The sequence below is a fragment of the Talaromyces marneffei genome, chromosome 5 (genome assembly GCF_009556855.1).
Source record: "Talaromyces marneffei chromosome 5, complete sequence".
Lineage (NCBI taxonomy): Eukaryota > Fungi > Ascomycota > Eurotiomycetes > Eurotiales > Trichocomaceae > Talaromyces > Talaromyces marneffei.
In genome coordinates, this window is record NC_072352.1 from 301143 (window position 1) to 326343 (window position 25201).

Genomic DNA, 25201 nt, shown 5'->3' on the forward strand with positions numbered 1-25201 from the left:
TTAGGTAACTTATGATCTTACCGTTTACTACAAATGGACGTGTGGGGGCGCGCACCCTCTTTAAGGTCATCATCAGCTTCAACCTCAACTATTTCTTTACTCCGCCAAACAGCTAGCAAAATGTTACTAGAGAAACATGGTCAACAGACACGGTTCTAGAAAGGAGCGGATATGCCCTTGGTGCTCACAATCATTCTCCAAAGACGAGCATCTCGCAAGACACATTCGGAGCCATACGAAAGAGAAGCCATTCTCTTGCCCGACGTGTAGGAAAGCTTTTACGCGACAGTATGCTCCATTTACTCTACGTTGGCTCAGAAATCACTAATGAGTATTAGCGACTCACTTCTACGACATTCAAGATCACATTTCGAAGAACAACAACGGGTTCGTGGTTCACAGCATTCGGCTCAAGAGGATTTGTCATCTTGCACGGCCGACACGCTCTCGGATCTTCTTAATTCTGCTATAGAGACAGGTAACTCCAGGATTTTCCAGGCAGCTGCTACTACAACAACATCGCCATTTACTCAGTCACCACCATCAACTCATGGACCCCCGGCCACTCATTCTCTTCCTTATGAATATGACTCGACGATGGGCGTGGGAGCAATGTCCAGCTGGTCTGGGCCGATGGATACCAGCAACAATCAATTTTCACTTCTCACTGATAATCTGAACAGACCTGAAACAGCCAATATCAACATGACGAACAACTGGATGTTTAGTCCCAGCCAGCAGTTTCCTGGGTGGCTGGTCGATGAGGAGTTCGACCTCAGTGCGTTGTGTGCAAATATACCACCATCTGGTACCTCTCTTCCTATGGACTGGGCCAGTTATGGGTTCTTCGCCAATGATAGAGTTCAGATGAACTACAGCGAGGCTAACATCATTATTGAAGCCCCTGCGGGTATCATCGGTGAATCGAAAGAAGAAAAAGTCAAACGGCAGTGGTTTACATATTTGGGTCCCGAGCGAAGTGGGCAGGCTACTCCAGACGGTAGCAATGAGTCTACGTCTGTCGATGAGAGATATAGGGAGGATTTATCTCGCGAGCTTCAGCAGCGACGGATAACCTATGAGCCGCTTCCATCTACTGATTTTTTGGTACCAACCCTTTCAAGGTTGTCGGAAGGAACGCGCAGCTAACTATCACAGAATTTATGCATACAAATGTACTTTACCCGATTTCATCCGATTTTTCCAATCGTGCATGCGCCGACATTTCGACCATCTGCAAAGCGATCTTTGCTACTGATCTCAATATGCTCCGTGGGAAGTCTATTTGTAGGTTCACCATATGCGATGGTTCAGGGGAACAGACTATTTGAACGGCTGAACAAGGCTATTCTCGCATCCGTTTGTCAACTCCACTCGTCTCACTCTTGATAATATGCTGATTGTAAGGATCTCTACAGTGGGAAATGTACTTTGTCCGAGGTGCACCGGATGCGCTGGCAATGACCCAAGCCGCTTTGCTAGGTCAGACATTTGCCATGCTCTCAGGTGTAAGATAAATTCCTTCACGAGAATTATACGCACGTTGATTGATCATATGGTAGAATCCGAGACACATTGTATTGTTTCAAACGTTTCATGGGACGCTCATAGCAGTGAGTTTAGTCTATATTTGTATTTTCAACGATGCTAACACGAGGCAGTGGGCTCGAAGGCAGAATATGTTTGATCAAGACATGTCAGCCATGTACTCTAGTGATATACAATCAGATGTTGAAGCATCGTGGAGAAAGTGGATATACAATGAGGAGAAACGGCGGTATGTTGCTTTGATTAAAAGTTTCCCGAAGAGTGTAATCTAAAGACATGCAGGGTCGCAGTTGGTCTCCGAATACATGATACAGAGTCTGCAGAACTATTCATGACGGAGCCTTTTCTACGATTCTCGGCGGCAACATGGACAATCTCGTCTGGCGAGCTATGGACTGCGCCGACTTCTAATGCCTGGGCCCATGCTTTGGGAGAACGTAAAGATCAAAACACCAATTTCGAGTATAGCCCGCCGTTATCTACGGATCGTTATGAGAGGGACATTCCGGAGTTATCGTCTACATATCCAGAACTCGCACTCTACGCCTTTCTGGAAGGGATGTCAAGCCAAATTATGGAGCGAGCATCTATACAACAGTGTCTCACAGAGACATCACAAGAACTTACGCCAAAATTGGTTATCATTTATAACAGCCTCCTTCGCCAACAACTACAGTTGGATAATTTCAGTCTGAAGGCACTCTGGCATTCAATATTTATACTCCTACATTGCAACATGAACAAACTTGAATGCGCCATTGGACGGGAAGGATGTGAAAAGGCGCAAGACCATGTAGAGTATGCAACTAGCTGGGCATCTTCGGTGGATGCTCATCGATGTGCTATTCATGCCGCTTTAATTCTACGACATCTGCAACGTATCCCTATCGGACAAGAGCCGGGTATACATGTACCACGATTGCTTTACCGCTCTACTTTGGTTTGGTACGCTTATACGCGATTTGGTCGAGATGGCGGGACTGCATCTACTACTAATGAGCTCAACTTCCCGGAATTGAATGGAACTGGCATTGACACAGGACGAGTATTATTCGCCGCCAACGGTTTCAAAAAGAGTCGACCCACGACGTCGGAATCGAGTACTTTGTTCCACCTGATTGATCTTCTAGCGCGGCTGGGTCATTGGGGCATTAGTCAAAAGATGGCATCGTTGTTTTCGGTTTTGGTGCATAATCATGATGTCTGAAGCTGAGCAGGGGTTTGGTGTATGAATTACCCCGTGTTTTGTGGGAATCCGGGGATGGTTATCTTTCCCCGCTGAAGGATGGGACGTCCCGCGAGCGGGACATCAAGGGATTGGAACGTACCTTATTCAACGGTGTTCCAACCTCCAATTGTTGAAAAGATTCCAAGATCCACACTTTCAACAAGGCAATTGTCTTTATTTGCTTCGTCAAAATGCCCTTCGGAGAACGTATCGACACCCATGCTCACCTCCTGCCACCGTTCTATCGACAAGCATCCATAGAAGCCGGTCAGGAGAATCCAGATGGCATGCCGGAGCTGCCGGTAAGCTTTGCAGACTTATCCAATACATTGGATAGACCTTAAGCTGACACTTTCAGAATTGGGACATTGAAACCCACCTCAATCTCATGCAAAAATTAAACATCGCCAAATCCATCCTGTCAATCAGCTCGCCCGGCACATATCTCATTCACGGTGACCACATAGCCGCGCGTGAACTCACCCGTTCATGCAACGATTACATGTCTGTTTTGGTTTCTCAATACCCATCAAAACTAGGTTTCTGGGCATCCGTTCCTTTACCTGACGTTGAAGGCAGTTTGGAAGAGATTGCATACGCATTCGACAAACTCAATGCTGACGGCATTGCTCTCGAGACGAATCACCACGGCGTGTATCTGGGCGACGCAAAATTGGCCTCCATCTTCGAAGAATTGGATAAAAGACACGCGAAAGTGTTTATTCACCCTACCACACCATGCATCGTTCGACACGATAGCGCAGAAACAATCGCAGCAACTCCACTGGCCCAATTCCCAAACCCAGTCTTTGAATTTTTGTTCGATACCGCCCGCGCACTCATCAATCTCTTTGTTTCGGGGACTGTCGCGCGGTGCCCAAACATTACATTCATAATCCCGCATGCAGGCGGCGCATTACTCCCCTTGATCGAACGCTTTACATCCTTCGGCCACCTTGTAAGCGCAGACCAAATCCTCACATCGCAAGCTATAAAAGACACGTTCTCGCGACAATTCTATTTCGATCTTGCCGGATTCCCATTTCCGGACCAAATTAAGGAATTGTTGTTATATGTAAAGACGGATAGACTGCTGTATGGAAGCGACTATCCGTTTACACCCGAAAGGGCTGTGATAGGGTTGGCGGATGTGATGACGCGCGAAATGCCGAAGATCTGGGATGATGAAAAGGAGAGAGAGACTATTTTGGCAGGAAATGCAAGGAGGTTGTTAGCTTCCTAGCCTGTTTCTATGTGCCAGAGTATATTAGTTGATGTGCTCAGTCTAAGCATTATCTAACCCTAGTACCCCTGGCGTGCCTCGGGGTCTGTTTCAGTCTGTCTGACCGATCGACGTGACGGACGGGATACTCGACAGGGATATCCGAGAGCGGCCTCAGCCACTATCCGCGTTGCACGAACTACGTAGTAACGACACCGTGGACCCTTGAGAAGACAAATTGATTGTTTCACATAGGGTGGATATCAACTTACCAAGTGCAGCTCATAATGTCGATCTCCACATGTATGGCCTGGGATTGGGAGGCGTTTTGTTCAGTAACTACTCCGTATTTCATGCACAGGTCAGAGAGTGTGGTGTACTGCGATAGGACCTCGGAAGGAGAACATAGTACGTAGTAGAACCTATCGATCTACTAGAGGAGCCGTGTGTTTGCATAAATGGACAACTCAGTGCGGGGTTTCGAGCTGGTAAATAAGATCTACAGACCTAGTCGCTCGCGATCGAGCCTATGATACTTCCCATTCCAAATGGTGAAGCGCGTATACTCCGTACACTCTACGCAAATACGACGAGAGCATAGTTATATAGTTATAGAAACGACGTCATCTATCCATCCAAGAAATGCAAGGACGTGGACCGGGACACGACTCCACAGAACCAAAAAAGTCAAGCATCGGCGAGTCATTCGAAAAGGAGAAGTGGACATAGAGAAAGGGCTTTGTACCATAGTCAGTTGTCAGTGCAATGCGAGACGAGGAAAATTTGTTGGAAATTTTTAGGTGTGGCGGCGGACTCAGGCGATTATTGGCTGGGTTCCTATTCATGGCAGGTAGTAATAGTGGTGGCTGATATAGGTCATGCCAATCATGATCTATAAAGACTATAACTAATACTCCGTGGTGCATGAGATCCTACGTAGTACGTACTATGCACCAAGTAGAACAGCAAAACCACCATCAAGAGATAACTATGATAGATTGAGTGCTACGGAGTATGGGAGAACCAAGATCGGACGGACAGACACGACGAATGCTAAGCAAGCGACGTGATTGGTTGAGGGCTGAAGCCGGTGTTTGCAGCTTAGGGTTAGCCTTCACGTGATTGGCTGTTTCTGCCTCAGGCGCGATGACGCAGATGCCAAGAGATGCCAAGAGGAGCCGTTGTCGGACTTTTTTTACTTTTTCTGTTCTTATCCCTTAGCTTCGTCGTAGTACTACACGGTTCTTCGTTAGTCTGCAAGCCATTCTACTACGCTAGGATGATTGGATGGACCATGGTCAGTCTTGGAGGACACTGAACCTTCTAGATATGGGGTACACTCTGAATTGGCACGCGGACACTACACGTCGAGCCGCTGGTTCACTCGGGATCTATCATCCCACTGGACTGGGTCGATGCAACAAGATGACTTCTTCTGGCCACACCTCACTTGAGACTGATCGCGGACAGTGGTGGACGCCATCCTAGCACTAGCCTACTACGTAGGACCTAGGTACGGAGCAAAGTCTATTTGGGGTGGCCACCGTTAAACTTCAAGCCTATCAGTGGGTTACGGTGGGGATGTGGGCTGCGAAGATCTGGACGACCGACTGTCGCATTGACATTTGCCTCCTCAGACTTAGAGATGTGAACTCTTTCCTTTTTTTCTTACTTGCGCTTCATCTGCATTTCTTTTTCTTGTTATTCACTCTGTACATATTTCTTCATTCTTACTTAGTTTGTAGCTATCAGCTATATCGAGGCGGACGTGGCTCTTTCCATTTCTACCATACACATACACCCGCTCGTCGCATTCGCACATTCCCTTCTTTTTCATCCACATACTCTCTTTTTGCTGTACACGGTACATAACACGATAGTAAGAGACATATATAATCTACCCTCTGGTCGTTGACCAGACAGACAATTGACCGCCACAATGTCCACCCCAATACACGAAATCGACGAGCCGAGATATTCGACCGGCACCACACGTTTTCCTGAAATGGACGAAACAGAGGACGAAGCAGAGGACGAAGTCCGTGGTAGAGATAATAATCTAAGGTTGGACACCTTGAACATGACCAGATCGAATACAAGAACCGAACCATCGCCATCGGCTGCTCGTGAGCAGGCTCTACGACTAGACGATGATTTAGCCGTACTTCAAGCGGAGCGAGTGGTCTCGAACTCGCAGCGAAGCGAAGAGCACAACAGTGAAGGCACGTCACTACGTCAAAATCGTTCACGGACCGATCCTGTGGATGAGTTTGATATTGCTACAAATCCGCTCCATGAAACAGCGGCCATTTACAATGCCCCGGAGGATCCTCATACCAATATATCAAAGATATTGAAGAAGATTCACAGCTCGAGTTTTCTCGTTCGTTATGTTTTCTATATTTCGCCCATAACGTTGATTTTATTGATTCCGCTATTATTGGGCGCCTTGGTGTTCAAGTCGGCCAATGTTGGAGGCGTGGAATTGTTATGGTTTTCCGTGTGGTTGGAGATTTTCTGGTTGACGCTTTGGGCCGGTAGAGTACGTTATCCTTCTGCTGACAAAACTGTTTTCCGGCTGACATGCGTGCTAGATAGCAGCAAAATGCTTCCCTCCCATTTTCGGCATCGTCTCATCTATCTTCACCAACAACTCTAAAAAATATCGTGATCTTGCCAGAGAGTTGGAACTGCCCTTGACACTCTTCTTCTGGTGGCTAGGAGTTGAAATTTCTTTTCTGCCGACCATGATTAACCATCACATCGATGGCGATAGATCAGTCAGATCATGGGAGAACACCATGAACAAAGTTCTTGTCTCTATATTTGTTGGCGCTATTCTCAACTTAATCGAGAAGATTATTATTCAGTTGATCGCCATCAGCTTCCACACTCGTACATATGCTGATCGAATCGAAATCAACAAGTTCCAAATCTCGAACTTGACGAAATTATACGCTTACTCCCGGGAAATGATCTCTGAAAAGGACGAGGATTTTGAAGAACGTGGTAGTGGAATACAATCCGGCACCAAGACGCCTTTGAACGCACGAACTGCTTTGCGGGTTGGCAAGAAGACTTTGAACAAGGTTGGAGATATGGCAGGAGCTGTTGCAGGCGACTTTACCGGCAAGAAAATCAACAAGAGCAGTCATCCTCATCAGGTAGTGCTCACTCTGCTTGGAACCAACGCTGGCTGTCAGGTGTTGGCGCGAAGATTGTATCGTACTTTTGTCCGTGCTGGATTTGAGACCGTCTTTTCGGGAGATTTGAAATCTGCTTTTGACAATAATGAGGAAGCGGATGCCGCATTTACCATGTTTGATAAGGATATGAATGGAGATATTTCTATGGAGGAGTTGGAAGCCGTCTGCGTTGAGATTGGTCGCGAGAGGAAGTCAATTACAGCATCTCTGAAAGATTTGGACTCGGTCGTCTCGAAACTGGACGGAGTTCTTTTCTTTATCGTCTGCGTCGTCACGCTTTTGGTCTTTTTATCGTTGATTTCGACTTCTGCTGCGGGTGTGTTGACATCAGCCGGTTCAACCATTCTGGCTCTGTCCTGGCTTTTCTCTGCCACGGCTCAAGAATTCCTGCAATCCGTCATTTTTGTCTTTGTCAAACATCCGTTTGATGTTGGTGATCGAGTGACTATATACGGTAACACCGGTGACGCAATGAAAGGCGATGACTACTTTGTCAAGGAGATTTCTCTGCTGTACACAGAATTCAAGAAAATGCAGGGTCACGTCGTGCAAGCTCCAAACAGCTATCTCAACACTTTGTTCATTTTGAACCAGCGTCGTTCCGGTGGTCTTGCCGAAGCCGTGCCCGTTGTCATCAAGTACGGAACTACCATCGAACAAATGGAGGCCTTACGACAGCGTCTGCTGGAGTTTGTGCGCACGGAAAACCGCGAATACCAACCAAACATTATTACGGAGTTACGAGAAGTCACTGAAGCCTTCTCTCTTACTCTCAACGTGATCTTCTTCTACAAGTCCAACTGGCAGAACGAAGGTCTTCGTCTCCAAAGACGTAACAAATTTATTTGCATGTTGATGTTATCTATGCAAGAAATCGGTATCGAAGGACCTCGCATGAACCTCCAGGGTGCTCACGTCGACTATCCCTTCCACGTCAGCCACCATGGACAACCACCCAGCTACGTCGCCTCTACTCGGCCAGGCCCAAGCCAACAACAATCAAATGACACAATTCTCGAAGAACGTGATCCCAACCTCCCTGAAAACTTCGCATTCACATCCGGCAGCGCGGCTCCCATCCGTGCCCAGCACTCCATCCTCCGCAAGGGCTCAATGACAGCCGCTGCCCGCGCACGCGGAGAATCCCTGAGTCGTCCGGGCCGCCACGTCGACTTTTCCCTCGGCACAAACGCGTTGTCTGCAAACGACCTTATGGGAGACGTTTTTGAAGACCGAACTCCCTCGCGGCTCGAAGAAGTCGTTCGCAATGCCAATCGTGAGGCGATGGAGCGCCGGATCCGAGAGGATGCCGCTGCTTCGCGTGAAAGCCTTTCTTCTGCGTCGCGCGCGGCTGCTGCTGCTGCGTCTGCAGACCGTCATTCGCGAACGTCGATGGAGTCGAGGAGTTCGTTTGCTGCTGGACGGCCGAGCTTGTCATCCTCTATAGGTCGCAGTGGTGGTGGATTCCTAGCAAGACTTGGTTCGCATCACAGTCGCGGTAAGAGCATGGATAACGAGGATTTGATGGAGCAGGGGTTGAAGAATCAGTAACACCTTCCTTTACTTGGTCGTATTTGTTGATTATTGTCTGAGGCGAGGTACGCTTGTTTCATGATGACGTTAACTGTATATTTGCATACTCTCATCATACCCTTCTGTTTTGTTCCTTTGATGTTTGTGCAAATTAGCGTCTCTTCATTTATAGATATAAATGGGTTGTTTTGTGTCTACATAGCATTTTGTTGATATCATCTAGTTGAAACAATCTTAACAGTCACAGTTTTTAATTATATTATTAGTCATCAAGTATCACTTTTTGAGTACTACTGTCGATGATAGTGAAGAGGAACTGCTACGGAACGAACATCCCACCAACAGCATCGATATCTGCGATGGATCGTGGAGATAACTTCCGAACCATACACCCCTCCCGGTTTGGTATCGATGCGCTCGCTATAACCTGGAATTGCGAGGGAAGTTCGTGAGTTCCACTAGCATGAGTTTTATGAACTACTTGGTATATTCACTTTATGGTATAGATATTGTCTGTTTGGTCTTTCTTTAAAGAGTTTCAGCTTATGCATTGATTGCCTGAAATGTTGGATATAAAAGTAATTTCCTTATCGGGTAAATAGTTCCTAATCGGGCAGCCTATCGAGCATCGTTCTCCCACCACTAAGATCGTAGTTTTGCATGAGTTGATTTTGAAATATGAAAACAGCGGCTCAATCCTGATCAGACCCCTCCTAATCAAGACTGGATGTCTGCCTTTGGCTCTGAGTAGTTCCCCGCCTACTTTAAGACTCAGTTTCCACCTCAGCTCGTATTGATGTTCGTCCGATGTTATATAGGGATGAACGTTGGAACGTCAATCTGGGATTGATCATGTCGAAGTTTCAAGTCAAGTATTTTCCCCTACGTCCAGAGGGGTTCTCTGTTCATCAAGTGAGTGGTAAGGTCAAAGGACCGCCATTTGACGAGGGATTCTGGGCCAACGAATCAGATTTAGACAGAACTCCCTTGATTATCTATACGATAAGACTAACATCTTGCTGGATTTCTTGTCCTACGGAAAGTTTTGTGGACTGCGTATTAAAAGAGGCAACCGTGTAAGGCTGTCGAGATGTATCTTCATGTCAAAATCAGTTATTGGAAAAAGGCGATGATTCGCAACGAAGTTGGACTGGCATTCGAGCCCACGATCGGTTTGGAGGAGCTGGGATTCCTCATGTTGGCACTCTAGGTAATACGGTACTCGACTACCTACTGCAGACCCACCACGTGAAGCAGCAGAATCACTGCTGCTATCCAGATTAAATGAGAGAAAAGCATGCTGTTCCGCAAAGAGTAAAGGTCAGATATGATGCCTTCTCCCAAAGGATGCTATTTCAGAAAGCTTGCGTCGGGGTGCCTAGGAATATCAATTGCAAAGTACCATTTGTTTTCGTCTGGAAGAAATGTCGATTGAATAATCTACAATACGTTAATGTCCGAAAGTGCCTATTCCCGAATAGGGAAAGTGGTAACTATTCCGACCAGTGACTCCGCCCCTTCACCGCCTGATGCAAGAGTATCACAAAATTGATCAGGTTCTCGACCTTCAACCATGCGACAAGTACATCAATATGGCGCCGATTGACCTCGCACTCGAATACATACAAGTTCTAGACCCCAAAGAAAAGATAAACTATACTCAGATTGCCAAGAAGTTCGGCATCGATCGATCAACGCTGTCAAGGCGACATCGCCAAATTACGGGTTCAAAGGAAGACCAATACTATGCCCAAGCCCTGCTGAATAAGGATCAATCGGAGGTCCTGATCACACTAGTCAATGGGCTTGAGAACCGTGGAGTTTCTATCACAAGCTCGGAGTTGGCGGAGTTTGCAAAAGCGATATGTGGGAAAGACCCTGGGAAGAATTGGGCTTCGCGTTGGGTGAAGCATCATTCTGATAAGCTGAATTCTCAGAAAGACAAAAAGGGGGAAGACGATGCAGGTGACGAAGCCTAAATGTTATACAGAGATATATCGCTCGTATCATTTGTCGCGTTAGGAGTCAGAAACTCGTCTCCGCTGCTACATATGGTACTCTTTCATCGTTCTCACATACGTCGTGTCATGTATCCTTATCCACCATTGGGAACATTTGCATCGTTAAAACGATGAATCAACGATCCTTGCAAAGAATGGTGCTCGGAATTCAGACAGGAATGCTAATACTTTGCCTCGTTCTGGTGTCACTGAGAATCAACGGCCTTGTTGCTTGCGGAATGGCCCGAGTATTAGGGCTGGAGCTCACCACAAAGGCTTTGTCGGATCTTACCTTGTACCCTTGAAACACTCCAATCAGCCATGGACCAAAGATTGGGAGAAGCTCGCCGAAATTGGGCGGATCTATCCTAAGCTTTCGTGCCGACTTGTGAGATTTTGCGGTTCTTATCACAAACAAAAAAGCCGTACACATGTCGTCCAGCATGTATATAAGAGCACAGTCGTCTACTCAATACAACCCGTTTATCAAAACACAAATCAATCAGCCAATCCCATATCCATCATCTAAACAACAACAAAATGATCCCCCTCCATGACGACATCAGCGTAGTCGAAGGCTTCATCTACACCATCCAAAAGACAATCGAAGAAAACGGCGACCCGGACGAAACCGAGCACTTGCAAGCTGAATCCCACTGCTTCGATTTCATCGCGGCCATGAAATGGGTAAAACACCTGCACTCCCAAGCCCCGCTTCTATCCGACGAAGCCCGCGACCAGGGGTGGAAGCAATTCCTCGCCAACATCGAGGGCGTCATGCACTATGTCGTGCGCTGGGCGTACGCGAAGTATCCCGAGGGCCTAATATATGCGAAGCTGTTTAGGCGGCGGGGTGGTGGTGTTTGGGATGCATCGGGGGGTACGGACCCGGAACTGTTTGGGGATTATGAGGAAGACAATACTGGTAACTTTAGTATGCGGCGGGATTGGAGCTGGGCGGTCAAGGCGGCAATGGAGTTGGAGCTGGTTAGTAAGGTGCTGTTTAAGCATTGCGAGCAGGTTACGGGCATGATGCATGTGGATTTTATGGCGACGGCGCTGGAGGAGATGTCGCTGTAAGCAGCATCCAGACTGCCTTTTTTTTGGCTTTTTCTTGAGGTCGGAGGCTCGGCAGGGAAATGAAGCTACCCATGCCTCTGGTTAACTATTAACCGCGTGTATGAGTCGGTCGGAGGCTCGGCAGGGAAATGAAGCTACCCATGCCTCTGGTTAACTATTAACCGCGTGTATGAGTCGGCCGAAGGGTGCAATAACCAATTTAAGTTACGTTGAATAAAGCTATGACATAATTGGGCTCCTGTTTCTAGACGTTCAAGGTGTAGTTACATACTATATGCTGGATTGGGGTAATTGGCCACCCGGCCGGATTGGGCGGATGGCTGAGTCAGACATCACTTTTTCCTCGGCCGAGATTCAACACTTTTCGAGAGAAAAGAATATCCTCTCTATGTGTATATTCTTCTAACCTTGTGTCGGAAGCAAATAAATAACACTCAGAACTGTGGCCGGCATATGAGTGTTGGGTTTCAGCATGGCCGAACTCGATCAGCCCGCGACGGCCATCTCCAAGCATGACGTCGGCTGGAGACGAGTCGTTCGAAACTTCACTCCATCGTACGTATCACCTTTCATACAAGCATGCACAATATGCATAGTAGTCCCGTCTGACACGCCGCATAGATGGTTCTCCGTCAACATGGGTACAGGCATAGCATCCGTCCTGCTCAACACCCTCCCCTATAATGGATCATGGCTCTATTACCTCTCTGTAATTGTCTTCGTCCTCAACGTCTTTCTGTTCGTTGTGTTTTGTATAATTACCGCTGTGCGATATTCGCTATATCCCAGGATCTTCCCAGCCATGATCCGTCACCCTGTGCAGTCAATGTTTCTAGGCACATTCCCCATAGGGTTCGCGTCAATCATTAATATGGTTGTCCTGGTTTGTGTACCGGCTTGGGGAGGCGAGTGGACGGTGCGGTTTGCATGGGGATTGTGGATTTTTGATGCCATTGTCTCGGTCGTTGTCGCGATGTCATTGCCTGCTCTTTTGTACGTTACTCCGTCTCCCCTATCAGGAATTATCGAACTGACCTGTCTGAAATAGAATGATGCACATGCAAGAACTAGACCTCTCCTCAATGACAGCCGTCTGGCTCTTACCAATTGTCAGCCCCATCGTGTGCTCTGCCTCGGGCGCCGTTGTGGCCGATGTCCTGGTCGAGATTTCCTTAGAACACGCTCTCTGGACGGTCATCGTGAGCTATGTGCTGTGGGGCATTGGTATGCCCATGGCGTTGATGATGATGACCATTTATCTGCAGCGGTTGACGCTACACAAGTTGCCGCCCAGGGCGGTTATTGTGAGTGTGTTTTTGCCCTTGGGGCCGTTGGGACAGGGTGGTTATGCGTACGTCCCCCCTTGTTCATTTGTTTAGATGACAATTTTGTGTGAAACTGATACCGGTGCAGAATCCAAAAACTCGGCCTCCTTATGCCAACTGTGTTAACGAAAACGCATAATGGTACCCTCCCCGGTGTTGCAGGCGACATCTTCTCTACACTCGGATTTATGATTGCATTGATTCTCTGGGGTTTTGGGCTGAGCTGGCTCTTCTTTGCACTTACATCTATCGCGTATACACGCAACTTTCCCTTTAATATCGGATGGTGGGGGTTTACGTTTCCTCTAGGCGTGTTTGCCCTGAGTACGTGCCAGATCGGACGGGAGTTGGGGTCGAAGTTTTTCCTTGTTCTGGGGACGGTAAGTTTTTATTTTACCCTGCTGCAAAAGCAAACATCGAAACTAATCATGGTTATGGTATAGATATTTTCCGTTGCTGTTGTTCTGCTTTGGATTCTGGTTCTGGTGCGTACAGTGGTGGGTGTTGTGGAGGGCAAGGTGTTTTATGCGCCTTGTTTGGCTGAGTTGGAGGTTCCGAGCAGAAGGGAGCATGCATCCAGTATAGCCTTAACAGCTGTACGATAACTACACATTTAATGAACAATAATCTTCTGAAGAAAGCCGTTTCATATACTTCGTGTTGGTTCAATTAGTTAGGCCCCCACGTAACCCTAACGACAGCCATACAGACGAAATTCGGCACATTCAATCAATCGGATTGCACGAAACAAATCCGCGATTTCCAAAACTTACTACAGAGTAGTTGGGAGGTGGCTACATACGGTTAGCCAGTAGATAGGCTAGGGCCATATTAGACTTGTTAGTGAGCTGGGGTAAGACTACGACAGATTACTCCGTACATGGTGGATTATTCGTAGAGGGTAGTTGCGGATTTCCATGCCTTTTATCTTCTTGGTTTCTTATTTTTTGCTTTTTTCTGGGCCTTCTCCCACTTTTGAGTTTGTCGTTAAATGCCAATGTTCTGGTTGTATTTCTATTCAGCCGGAAAAGGAAGGTGTTGGCTTCGGCAGTTGTACGTACATGTATACCTACCTACACAGTACATACAGTACGGAGAACCTCGATGATACGTAGTGGAAGGCTTTCTTTTTCTATGGAGCATCTACTCCGTAGAAAAACAAATCTAAAAAAGGGAAAAAAAAAATAGAAAGCCACTTACGTGGCTCTCTGATAAAGAAGTGTGTAGCACGTATGACCAAATTTGGGTATACGTAGTATTATCCATCCATGGTTGCGGCCATCTCAACCCTGGAATGGCCCAATGGATAATAATACCTAGCGGGAAATCTTCCCCTCGTTCCTTCTGCCACCAGGAAAACTCTACCTAATGTATGTAAGAACAACCTGGAAGGATTACTCCGTGTGCTACTTTTAGTAGTAGTAGTAGTAGTAGTAGTAGTAGTAGTAGCTGTATTAGCAGTAAGTTCTTCACTAGCAGTAGACTGTGCCCAGTGGCTACGTTGGCCGTTGGTGGTACGGATATGCGGAGTTGAAGGGCTTGGAATGCCGATCCTCATTCTTGTTTGTGGACCAACTCTCGCGGAACTGCAGTCTGTAGAATATACTACAGTCTCGTCCACATCCGGCCGGTGCGATAGATCATAACTACATGGATGGTGGCTGCATCGATATCGTAAAAAAATAGATTAACACGGCAGGACTGGAGGCATGACTCCATCCCATGTACATACTACATAGTAGTACATGTATGGGCGAGTCTAGCCTATCGCTGTCTCGCAGGACTCTAGGAGGAAGGCCGGTCTGAATCGCAGCCATTGGTGAATTTGGTGAATATGCTTTTGTGTCTTGGAACGCTAATCACGCTACGCTTGGAAAGAGGAAATATATTCAGGCGTCTCATGAGTCGACTGGTCGGCCGTGCGGCCGTGCTGCATTGGATGTCCATGTATGACTTTCACATGCTTACTTTGCTTAGTTACTTCGAGTAAGTTATATACTACAGAGTACTAGTAGAGTCTTAATTCTTCAACTAATTTCATGTACATATCAGGAGAGGAGAGGCATGACTGTATTGACAACTCACCGCTTTAAAGTCTGACTGTCAGTAAGCTTTACGCATGACATGCAAAAATGCTGGAGGCAGACGCTGTACATATTATATTGCCAGACCCAAAAGTGATCACATGGTGGGTTGCCTCTGAGGCGACGTTCCAGACAATGGTCGGAGGAGAGGCAAGGGGCGGGCGTATGTTGTGTTCTAGACGCTGGGCACTGGACAGACGAGTTATTCAATGTTCACACATACTACACACAGAGCATGTAGTAGATTGATTCATCGAAGCGCCAGTGTCAGCGATAAAAGAAAGTTTGTTAGTCTCGACAAAGCACAACGTAGTGGCTGCCTGAAAAGCAAGGCACCAAGGCAGCAGTAGTCACGCCGCACGCTCCTTCCCGCCCGTCGCGACTCAAGCGTGTGCCTTCCCGTAGTGCTTCTTATCCTGCGACGACTATCAACTTCTTTCTTTCTGGCGGACTAGTCCAGCTCTGTCTGGTTTTGACTACTTACACTGCTCCCTGCTTGTCTCAACATATCCATTCCTTGACAATTTCCTCTCCGCCATTCCACCTCCTTCTCTACATTAACGTCTCTGTCATCCGTGCTCCACAAGATCGACCCGCGACTTATCTGCGTTCCCCACCGCGCCGTACCAACAACCAACCACTTTACACCAGGTGACAGTCGCCTGCCTGCGTCCTCGTTTCGTCCGTCAACTCGCGAATTTTCTGATCTCACGCCTATCGACCAACGATCCTCGCTGCTACCCTACTCGGAGGGCGTGTTGCCCTCTACCGCATCTTCCTTGCAGTCGGATAATTGCTTTCCAACTGCATTGACGCTTGTGTTCCCCCGCCATGGATTGTTGATCTCACGGGCGAGGCCACAGCTGCTCACGGGTAGCCGATCTGCCTGGCAGTCGGTCCGGCTTTGCTTGGTACCCTGCTATTGGCTTTAACAGTTATATCAAAAAGGACGAAATTGACTTATCACCAACCTTGAGACCCAAAGTCTAACGTGCCCGTGTCAACCCGTTGGCTGTTCCGTCGGCGGGAAAGACGACACCATGGCAGGAAACAATACAAACGCGTCTCAATTCCTCACTCCACCGACAGTGGCTGCGTTGAGAGAAGAAGCGCGATCCCCGAGCCATCATCGGGTGGAAATGGATCGTTCCTACACCGAAGACATACGAGCGGAACGCGAAGATTTACGGGAAGCCGCCGAAGAGACCTTGAATGTCATTGTGGATTTGGGGTTGGATGGTTATATCAAATGGGTCAGCCCGTCTTGGAGACAGGTCATCGGCACTGATCCCGATTCCGTCGAGGGCAAAGTTATCTCCGATGTGCTTTGGTCCAACAAGTCTTGTTTTCAAGATGCCATCAAGTCGATGAAGGAAGATGACTCGAGAAGTCGATTTATTCGATTTTCCGTTGTTATGGGACCTGACTCGATGCTTAAATCTTCCATCAAGGAATCATCCTCTACGATCAAAGATGGCGATAACCGCGAAGATGAACCTAACAAAACTCCTACCGATGATGGAAACGAACAATCGACCGACGTCAAAGAAGAGACTGAAGAAGATATCCTTGATATGGAAGCACAAGGAATCATGATCTACGACCGTTCAGGCGATGGCGAAGGACATGTAAGCTATGACCTTTATTTCTCTCGCACCACTCAATGCTAATTTTCCAAGACCATGTGGATGCTGCGCCCATCAACCTCGCCGAAAGAAGTCACCATCGATCTACCCCCACTTCTTGTAGAGTCCCTCGGCGTTGGGGCAGAAGTGCTAGCAAATCACTTGACAGTTTTGGCTGAACGAGCCGCCGACGCCAATCCCGACAAATCCGTTACACCTACTCCAGTACTGTGTCGAATCTGCGAACGCCAAATTACCCCCTGGTGGTTTGAGAAACACTCTGAGCTGTGTTTTCAGGAACACACTGCAGAAATGGAGGTCCAGCTTGCACAAGAAAACCTCAACGAGCATCGACATGCGATTGTTAAGGTTCTCGACGCTCTGGAAGCTCGCCAAAGCCGCCCTTTTTCTACAGATGCTCAACCACCATCCTCCCAACCAGAATACAAAGGACTACCCATTGGACCGTCGCCATCTTCATCACTTCCAGGTTCTACTCCGGGCTCTTCACCTGCCACGCCTCCACGGTCGAGGGATCCTTCAACATCCGGCTTGGGCCACGGAAGGGGTCGCTCTTTTGCTGTACGACGACCTCTGGCTCGCATCGTTGAATTGATTCTGGATCTTTGCGACACAGCATTGGAAATAAGTACTCCCGCGCTGAAAGAAACACGAACGGACAGCATAGAGGATCTTCGAACATTATCTCCGCAATCAGAATCTCGTATCTCTCAAGTGCTACAATGGCAATCTCCCAGCAGCAATACATTAGAGCAAGAACAAGGTCTTGCCGCTTTATCCGCCGATACAGAACAGGTAGCAAAGGCCAAAGTCGACGCTGTTGTCCGTCATCGTCGGATCGTTGAGTATGCCGAGAGAATCCGCGTGGAATACACAGTTATGGTGGAAGAATGTATCGATGCTGCACTCAGCAAGGCGGAACGAATTGCGGCTGGTGATCTCTCAGATTCTTCATCAACCTCTAGCTCATATGAATCAGAAGGCGAGCAAGCGAAAAATGCCGACCAACCCAACGAAGAAGAACAGCAACCGACCGCTCAAAGCACCGAGTCCAGTGTCCCTCTGTCTCAAGAGCGATCCTCTGACATCCCGCGTGAACATTCAGATCCATCTTCGCACTCTCAATCACCCCGGCGCGGTTCGTCCGTTGCAGTTTCCACTCGTTCAGCAAGTCCGTTGGAATGCCCGACTCCTCGTTCTCACAAGAGCATCAGCGGAGTTTTAGGAACATCGCAACCCATCAAGCGAGGATCACTTCTTGCCGAAAGTGACATGGGCGATATCAGCGATAGCAGCAGCGTACCTTCTTCCTCTTGGATCGCCGCTGCTAGAGGGACTGAATCTCCTTCATCGGAGAAGAGCATTTCGCAGTCTAGAAGTGAAAGAAGCAGAAAGCGCAAGAGCTTAATTCTGCCAAACTTGTCAAGCTCACCACGTCGCCAGGCATCCCCAGGGCGTGTACAGGGCCCTGGATCCCCTTTGCGTTTATCAAAGCCACGTCTACCTAGTGGCGAGAGTATCCCTTCTCCTAGCATTTCTCCATTATTGACCACAAACGAGTTGACCGCTCAAGGGTTACCTCCACATCACCATTTGCACACTCATTATCATCATCGACGACAATCATCCACCGCTTCTTCGGATCCCAGAGCACCTATCTCACCACATTTGAGCTCTGTGAGTCAGCCGCAACCTCGTCCTGCGCCACCATCAATCAAGGATTTCGAGATCATCAAGCCCATCAGCAAAGGTGCTTTTGGGAGTGTATACCTTTCGAAGAAGAAAGCCACTGGAGAGTATTTCGCCATCAAGGTACTAAAAAAGGCAGACATGGTTGCCAAAAACCAGGTTACCAATGTTAAAGCGGAACGAGCAATCATGATGTGGCAGGGTGAGAGTGACTTTGTTGCGAAACTGTATTGGACATTTTCCAGCAAAGATTATCTTTACCTCGTAATGGAGTATCTTAATGGAGGGGACTGCGCCTCTTTGGTTAAAATTCTGCAAGGTCTACCTGAAGACTGGGCTAAGAAATACATCGCCGAAGTGGTCCTAGGTGTTGAGCATCTACACAACCGAGGCATTGTACACCGAGACTTAAAACCAGACAACCTTCTTATCGACCAGCGCGGCCATCTCAAATTGACTGATTTTGGTTTATCTAGAATGGGACTGGTTGGTCGTCAAAAACGTGTCTTGAAAAGCCCTAACGAATCCGCGCCAGATTTATTGAAGCAAGGACCATTCCCTCGGCCTATGTCGCTGGCTTCGTCTCGCTCTGCATCGTTCGATTTTCAGGGAGGACACTCGCCCAGTTCAACTCCAATCATAGCGCCCGACACCGCCGGAAGCTATAACCAGCCTTCGTACTTTAGCTTGAGCCAAATGCCACCACCTCGCGAAAGCCTTGGTCGCACGTCCAGTTTTCGCAGTGACAGCGGTGGAAGCGACACATTAAACGCCATGTTTCGAACATTCTCACTTGGTGAGGGTCTAGAGACTCCCGCACCTCTACCACCTCCATCTCAGGCTGTGACGGAGGACGAAGCACCCAGTGAAGGAGGCGAGTCTCCACATCTAGTACCATTGAGCCAAACAGTGAGCGTGGCATCCTCATCAGCAGTACACAACACACCACCTTCACAGTCCATGCTGCCACCTCCAATGGCCTTGTTCGATCCTGAGGATCACAACCGAAGGTTTGTTGGCACACCCGATTACTTGGCACCTGAAACAATCAATGGTGTTGGCCAAGATGAGATGAGCGATTGGTGGTCCCTTGGTTGCATTCTATTCGAGTTTCTTTATGGATATCCTCCGTTCAACGCGGCGACACCAGATGAGGTATTTGAGAATATTTTGCATCGGCGAATCAATTGGCCCGACGAAGCCCAGCAATTGGCGTCTCCTGATGCCATTGACTTGATAAACAAACTTATGACCCTCGATCCCGAACGACGACTGGGTGCTAACATCGACGAGAGGTTTCCCAATGGGGGCGCTGAGATTCGCAGTCATCCTTGGTTTGCTGATGTCAACTGGGATACTTTGCTTGAAGACAAAGCGGAGTTTGTTCCGAATCCTGAGAATCCAGAAGATACCGAATATTTCGATGCTCGTGGCGCAACTCTACAGTCATTTGAAGAACTCGAAGATTCCCAGGCCCCTCAATACCCTTTGACGACTGGAGAGTATCCCGATCGACCTCATGATGCGTTGTCCAAAGTTCGCTCGCAAGTCAACTCGATGAAGCGAGGACTCATGCCACTACATATTCCGCCACATGTTCGAGATACACGTAGTCGGCGTTTGAGTGAACCCGTCTTAGCTGATGATTTCGGTAACTTCAATTTCAAGAACCTGCCCATGCTTGAACGAGCAAACAAAGATGTTATCCAGAGACTGCGACAGGAAGCCATGCAAGCTCAGCAAAGGCCGATTCCCTCGACGACAGCATCCCCCAGCATTCCTAGCTCGGCACCATCTCTAGAAGGTAGTCCACTACTTCCCATGCCGTTACACCGCACTCTCTCACAGACCAAAGGAAACCGACCAGCATCTCCATCTGGATTAAGTCAGACCGGATCATCTCCCAATCGACCTTCCCAACCTTCTTCTCCATTACTTGTTCAGTTCAGCACGGGTCAGAATCACGAGCGTAGAAAGACTTCTGGGTCCTCGTCGGCGCAGTCGCAGCAATCGGTTGGTTCAATATCTGATAAATTTGGAGAGACCCCACGTCTAACAGCCAGTGCGAAGCTTGCGTCTTCCGCGCCAACATCGAATAAACTCGGACGGTTGACGACTCATTCACCAGAGAAGGTTGCATCTGGTCTTCCCCAGACAGGCGTCACACGTACTAGATCGCAGACGATCGGATCACAGGACAGCGAAGGACATTCAGTCTCGTCTAAAGAGCCGTTCATCCCAACCCATCACAAACGGCGTAGTCAATTGTTCGATATTTCCCCCTCGTCATCTGACAACGAAGATCCGCGAACCAAAGCATTGTTGAAGGTACAGCGAAGGCGACAGAGCTCTCGACGGCTCTCCCAGATTAATTTGCTTGACGGTCCAGTCTTCCGTCCTCTTGATGTCCTGATATGCGAAGATCACCCTGTGTCTAGACTCGTTATGGAACGACTATTTGAAAAGTTACGCTGCCGCACGATCACAGCCATCAATGGCTCCGAAGCGATCCGCTATGCGTTGAGCGAAGTCCAGTTTGATATTATCATGACAGAAGTCAAACTTCGTCAAATCAACGGAGTAGATGTAGCTCGCATGATACGTGAGACACGAAGTGCCAACAGACATACACCTATCATTGCGGTCACCGGCTATCTCAAGGATCTACCAGAAGCGCATCATTTCAACGCATTGATTGAAAAACCTCCCACGCTAAGCAAGCTCACCGAAGCATTGTGCAAATTCTGTCAATGGAAGCCTCCGCCCAAGGACTACGTTCCGACACATTCGCTCACGATCCCCCCGCCACAGCCACGTAGTCTCAATCATGCAGAAGACAGCCCCGGCTCGATCTCGTCTGGGTTTCATCCCGTAGCTTCGAGTTCATATAGAGGCTCCAGCAGGGCGGATTCTGTGGGAAGTAGCTATTTTGGCGATATGGAGTCGACCAAGCCAGAGGAGATACCAGTTGTTATCAGCCGTCATACAGATAGTTGGGGCGATGCGTCCGAGGGTCTCGGGATTTTAGAAGGAGCAGCAGCAACAGAACCTACACTTAACACGAACATCGCAGGCGCATTCAATCTTCCGCCTTTGCAGCATACTCTTTCCGCGCCGCCAACATCCAACCCTCCGACTTTGGTTGAGCCCCGGAAACAACGGTCCACTGAAGCAATTCGCGCTAAGCGGGAGTCGTTGGAAAAACGGCGGTATGAAGGTGCTGAATCCGGAGATGATGAAGACGAAGAGCTTGGGAATCTACAGGCTCGCCACCGCGCTCCACATACTTCCAAAGGACCTCGTTCTAGTTCAAAACTAGGCACGGAGATGATGCGAACTAACAGTCGTGGGAGTGTTGTCAGCGGCAGCGAGGAAATCCTAGCCAAAGAGAAAGCTGCTGAGTCTGAATCCGGCGAAATTGATGATTTGGGAGAACAACTTGGTGCATTTGACATGTCTCAAGATGATGTGTCTTCTCCAGAAAGAAGGACATCTAAGCCCGAGTCGCCACGTTCGTCGCGATCACCGGATATCATGAGACGCCCAGCGCTTGAACCACTTGACGAGTATCCTACCGAAATTCGATCTCCGGATAGTTCTGAATTCCATGTGCAACGTTCTACGGGAGGACTCTCGACGCCACCCAAGGAGGGTATTACGAACGATATATCACCTAGTGAGACAGCAATTACATCTGGAGACCCTACGGATTCTTCAGACATCGATCCTGATGCGACTCCACGTCCAGCTCCTACTCCGTCCATGTCAGAGGTTGATGACATGACACCGCGCGGTCCAGCTAAAGGTCGGCGCGAACAGAATCAACGCCCAGAGGGTCAAACCAGTCATATTCATCTTCGAGATGTGCTTCACTGGCGAAGGCGATAACCATCTATAATCAACCCTATTTCTTGCAACATCAGCGGATGTTGATCTGTTCTTTTATGCCACGTTACGAATCTTTCATTTCCACTTCTGCCACAAACTCAGCTTTCAGATTGATTTCTTGCTTGCCCTATTCACAGCCTGGAGTTTTTCTTTTTGTCTCAAAACATCGACCATGCCATCAAAATGCGATCTTATCAACTGTACTACGTACTCTCATGTTTCCTAGAACTTTATCTACCAGCAAAATGTTGTCACCAAACTGGGCCGCTTTGCCTCTTTTCTATGTTTTTCTTCGATTATCATGTGCATATTTACATCGAGGGCTCACCTCTTTTCTTAACTTTATGATTCATGAATGGTATTATTACTTGATCATCACATACTACTTTTTTCCTTCCTAAGTTGGAGCTCATTGTTCCAGATCAAGTCATTAGACGGTGATTTATCTATCCACTCTACCTATTCTACAAGTATCGTTCAGAGAAAAGAGAGACTTTATACATGCATGAGAAAATACAGATTATTACATGAAATAAGAAATTCGAAAACGTTAAAAGCACTACCCTCCCAACCTTGTCTTCGAAAGAGACCATATAAAATTAATTCCCCTTCTTCCCCTCTGGATAATAATTCGCAACCCAAAAACTCACGGTCCTCGCAATCGCCTCCTCCATGCCAATAATAGGCTCATACCCCAATCTATCCCTCGCCTTGCGACATGAATAGAACCGCGTCATGCACGAATATCGCACAATTTTGCGTGTTAATTTTGGCGTTTTCCCGATCAGGCCGTAAACAGCTTCGAATATGCCTCCGATTACACTCAGTGCACCTTCGGGAAGCGGCCAGACAGCTTGAGGTTCAATTGGGCGATCGAGTAAGTTCCACATTGCGCGGGGGAAGTCCCAGAAGTACATGGGGGCGTCGTTCGTGATTATGAATGTTTCGCCGTCGACGCGCTCGTAGTCGAGCGGTGCGTCGGCGCCGGCGTCGTACCGTGCCGCGGTGGCGAGCAACTTGTGTGCGGCAAGTAAATGGGAGTAGGCGACGTTGCCAACATACGTGAAATCGAAGAGGTTGTTGTTATCACCGAGTTGAAGACGTAAAGAGGTGTTGGACCCGAGGTACCCGAGTTCGAGCATTTTGAAGGAGAGTAAGGTGTCTTTTTCGCCGGTTATGCCGGCGGGACGCACGGCACAAGTTAGCATGGATGAGGGGGCGGGCTTGTTGGCTTTTAGGACGAGCTCTTCTGCTAATCCCTACACAGCGTCAGCTATGGAACTGGAGTAGAGGAGAGGGAAGATTTAGGGTATACCTTTGTCTCAGAGTAATACTCCAATTGGGCCTTTCCGCGCACATATGGCCAGTCCTCATTGACATTAATCAAATCACTCTTCGTATCGTGTACCACGGATGCAGAACTCGTATACACAAATGCGCGACACTTCTTGCCCCAGTCCCCATGCACGCCACTCGCAACCTCGATCAGCGTTCGGGTTCCATCTACATTCACCTTTCGCAGCATCTCATCCGTCGACCCCAGCGGCGCTGGAGCAGCAGTGTGAATCACGACATCGGGTTTGACGGCACGAAAGACGTCGAGCATTGACGAGACGGAGGTCAAGTCGCCTTCATGGTACTCTGCGCCTGGTAATCTGTTATTGCTCGTACGCAGATCGACGATGTGCACTTTTGTGTTTTTGTAGGATGGGAAACGGCCCTTGAGAGGCGGGTATTCGAAGCGAGGGTCATTTTGGATTCGAGGAAGGGAAACGGAGGCGTCTGTTTCGGAGGGGAAGGAGAGCAGTTGGTTGACGATGTTCCAGCCCAGGAAGCCGCAGCCGCCAACGACGAGGACGGTGCCCAGTTCGAGGGTGGGCGGGGTTGTCATTTTTGTTGTTTTGTTTCTTATTTGCGGAGGTGTATTCTGAAGAGAGGAATTGAGGATATTTTCGAGGTTAATAGAAAGCTGATAGCTGAAGCAGTGAAGTGAGCAATTGATTAATCTGAGTTCGGAGTGCTTGGAGCCAAAAATATTGAGCCTTCAATGTTAAGGGGTGACGCAGGGCGCGTTCCGATTGGCTGCATGCTTGATTACCTAAAATTCTATGTCTTGACAGCGGAATCAGTAACTTAACCTCACCAACTTAAACATTGTTTTGATTCATCGAAGCTGTTCTATTACACGAATAGATCCAACTTTAGTCTTTCTAGACCGTCCATTGTTTGAAAATCCTTTTGTGAATTTAGAACTCTCTGCTCAGACAGGTAAAGCAAGCCATAAGGCCAACAGAATCTTGCATGCTTTCGGGAAGGCCTCTATATATAACCATATATTTCTGGTCGGTACCGATATCATCCATCAAGTTGACGGAAAATTACAAAAGCTGAAACAAGAAAGCAAACGTGAAACTTGCTTCGCGTCTTCTGGGAATTCGATGGAGAACCATACGGAAACGACGTTATCAAATTGTTATATCCATGGATGAACGACCTCAAAGAAGCCAGACTCATATGGCGTGCCTTGAGGGCCCACCGTCAACGCTTTCCAAGGTTTACGTTGCGAATATCGGAATCTTCATATGTGATTGCCAAGGCTGTAAACCAGGTAGGCTGATGAATGATTACAGTACGAGGGTGGCATTGCAATTATTGATGGAATTCAAGAACCAGGGAGAGGAAAGGGAGATGAAGTTGAAAGGGGAAGCTGCCACAGGAAGAGCAGGAAGGTACAATGCAGCCCAGGCGCCCA

At 48.1% G+C, this 25201-nt stretch overlaps 8 protein-coding genes across 8 annotated transcripts; 7 read left to right on the forward strand and 1 right to left on the reverse strand.

The window, feature by feature from the left end:
* Positions 1 to 136: 136 nt before the first annotated feature.
* EYB26_006431 (uncharacterized protein) lies at positions 137 to 2755 on the forward strand (the record flags this gene model as incomplete). The annotated part of the gene is made up of 7 exons (XM_054265707.1): positions 137 to 288; positions 339 to 1107; positions 1159 to 1359; positions 1419 to 1508; positions 1563 to 1613; positions 1662 to 1777; positions 1831 to 2755. 7 exons carry the CDS (start codon positions 137 to 139, stop codon positions 2753 to 2755), a joined length of 2304 nt encoding a protein of 767 aa, XP_054121682.1.
* A 212-nt stretch (positions 2756 to 2967) lies between these two features.
* Positions 2968 to 4019, forward strand: EYB26_006432 (uncharacterized protein; the record flags this gene model as incomplete). The annotated part of the gene is made up of 2 exons (XM_054265708.1): positions 2968 to 3078; positions 3135 to 4019. The coding sequence occupies 2 exons, from the start codon at positions 2968 to 2970 to the stop codon at positions 4017 to 4019; spliced, it is 996 nt and encodes a 331-aa protein (XP_054121683.1).
* Positions 4020 to 5937: 1918 nt separating this feature from the next.
* EYB26_006433 (uncharacterized protein) lies at positions 5938 to 8755 on the forward strand (the record flags this gene model as incomplete). Its single annotated transcript, XM_054265709.1, has 2 exons — positions 5938 to 6540; positions 6593 to 8755. The coding sequence occupies 2 exons, from the start codon at positions 5938 to 5940 to the stop codon at positions 8753 to 8755; spliced, it is 2766 nt and encodes a 921-aa protein (XP_054121684.1).
* A 1574-nt stretch (positions 8756 to 10329) lies between these two features.
* On the forward strand, positions 10330 to 10716 carry EYB26_006434 (uncharacterized protein; the record flags this gene model as incomplete). The annotated part of the gene is made up of 1 exon (XM_054265710.1): positions 10330 to 10716. One exon carries the CDS (start codon positions 10330 to 10332, stop codon positions 10714 to 10716), a length of 387 nt encoding a protein of 128 aa, XP_054121685.1.
* A 561-nt stretch (positions 10717 to 11277) lies between these two features.
* On the forward strand, positions 11278 to 11817 carry EYB26_006435 (uncharacterized protein; the record flags this gene model as incomplete). Its single annotated transcript, XM_054265711.1, has 1 exon — positions 11278 to 11817. One exon carries the CDS (start codon positions 11278 to 11280, stop codon positions 11815 to 11817), a length of 540 nt encoding a protein of 179 aa, XP_054121686.1.
* Positions 11818 to 12289: 472 nt separating this feature from the next.
* Positions 12290 to 13747, forward strand: EYB26_006436 (uncharacterized protein; the record flags this gene model as incomplete). Its single annotated transcript, XM_054265712.1, has 5 exons — positions 12290 to 12372; positions 12439 to 12810; positions 12866 to 13168; positions 13231 to 13522; positions 13586 to 13747. 5 exons carry the CDS (start codon positions 12290 to 12292, stop codon positions 13745 to 13747), a joined length of 1212 nt encoding a protein of 403 aa, XP_054121687.1.
* Positions 13748 to 16266: 2519 nt separating this feature from the next.
* EYB26_006437 (uncharacterized protein) lies at positions 16267 to 22449 on the forward strand (the record flags this gene model as incomplete). Its single annotated transcript, XM_054265713.1, has 4 exons — positions 16267 to 16854; positions 16906 to 20365; positions 20417 to 20574; positions 20632 to 22449. The coding sequence occupies 4 exons, from the start codon at positions 16267 to 16269 to the stop codon at positions 22447 to 22449; spliced, it is 6024 nt and encodes a 2007-aa protein (XP_054121688.1).
* A 599-nt stretch (positions 22450 to 23048) lies between these two features.
* EYB26_006438 (uncharacterized protein) lies at positions 23049 to 24340 on the reverse strand (the record flags this gene model as incomplete). The annotated part of the gene is made up of 2 exons (XM_054265714.1): positions 23049 to 23708; positions 23765 to 24340. The coding sequence occupies 2 exons, from the start codon at positions 24338 to 24340 to the stop codon at positions 23049 to 23051; spliced, it is 1236 nt and encodes a 411-aa protein (XP_054121689.1).
* Between the last annotated feature and the right edge of the window lie 861 nt (positions 24341 to 25201).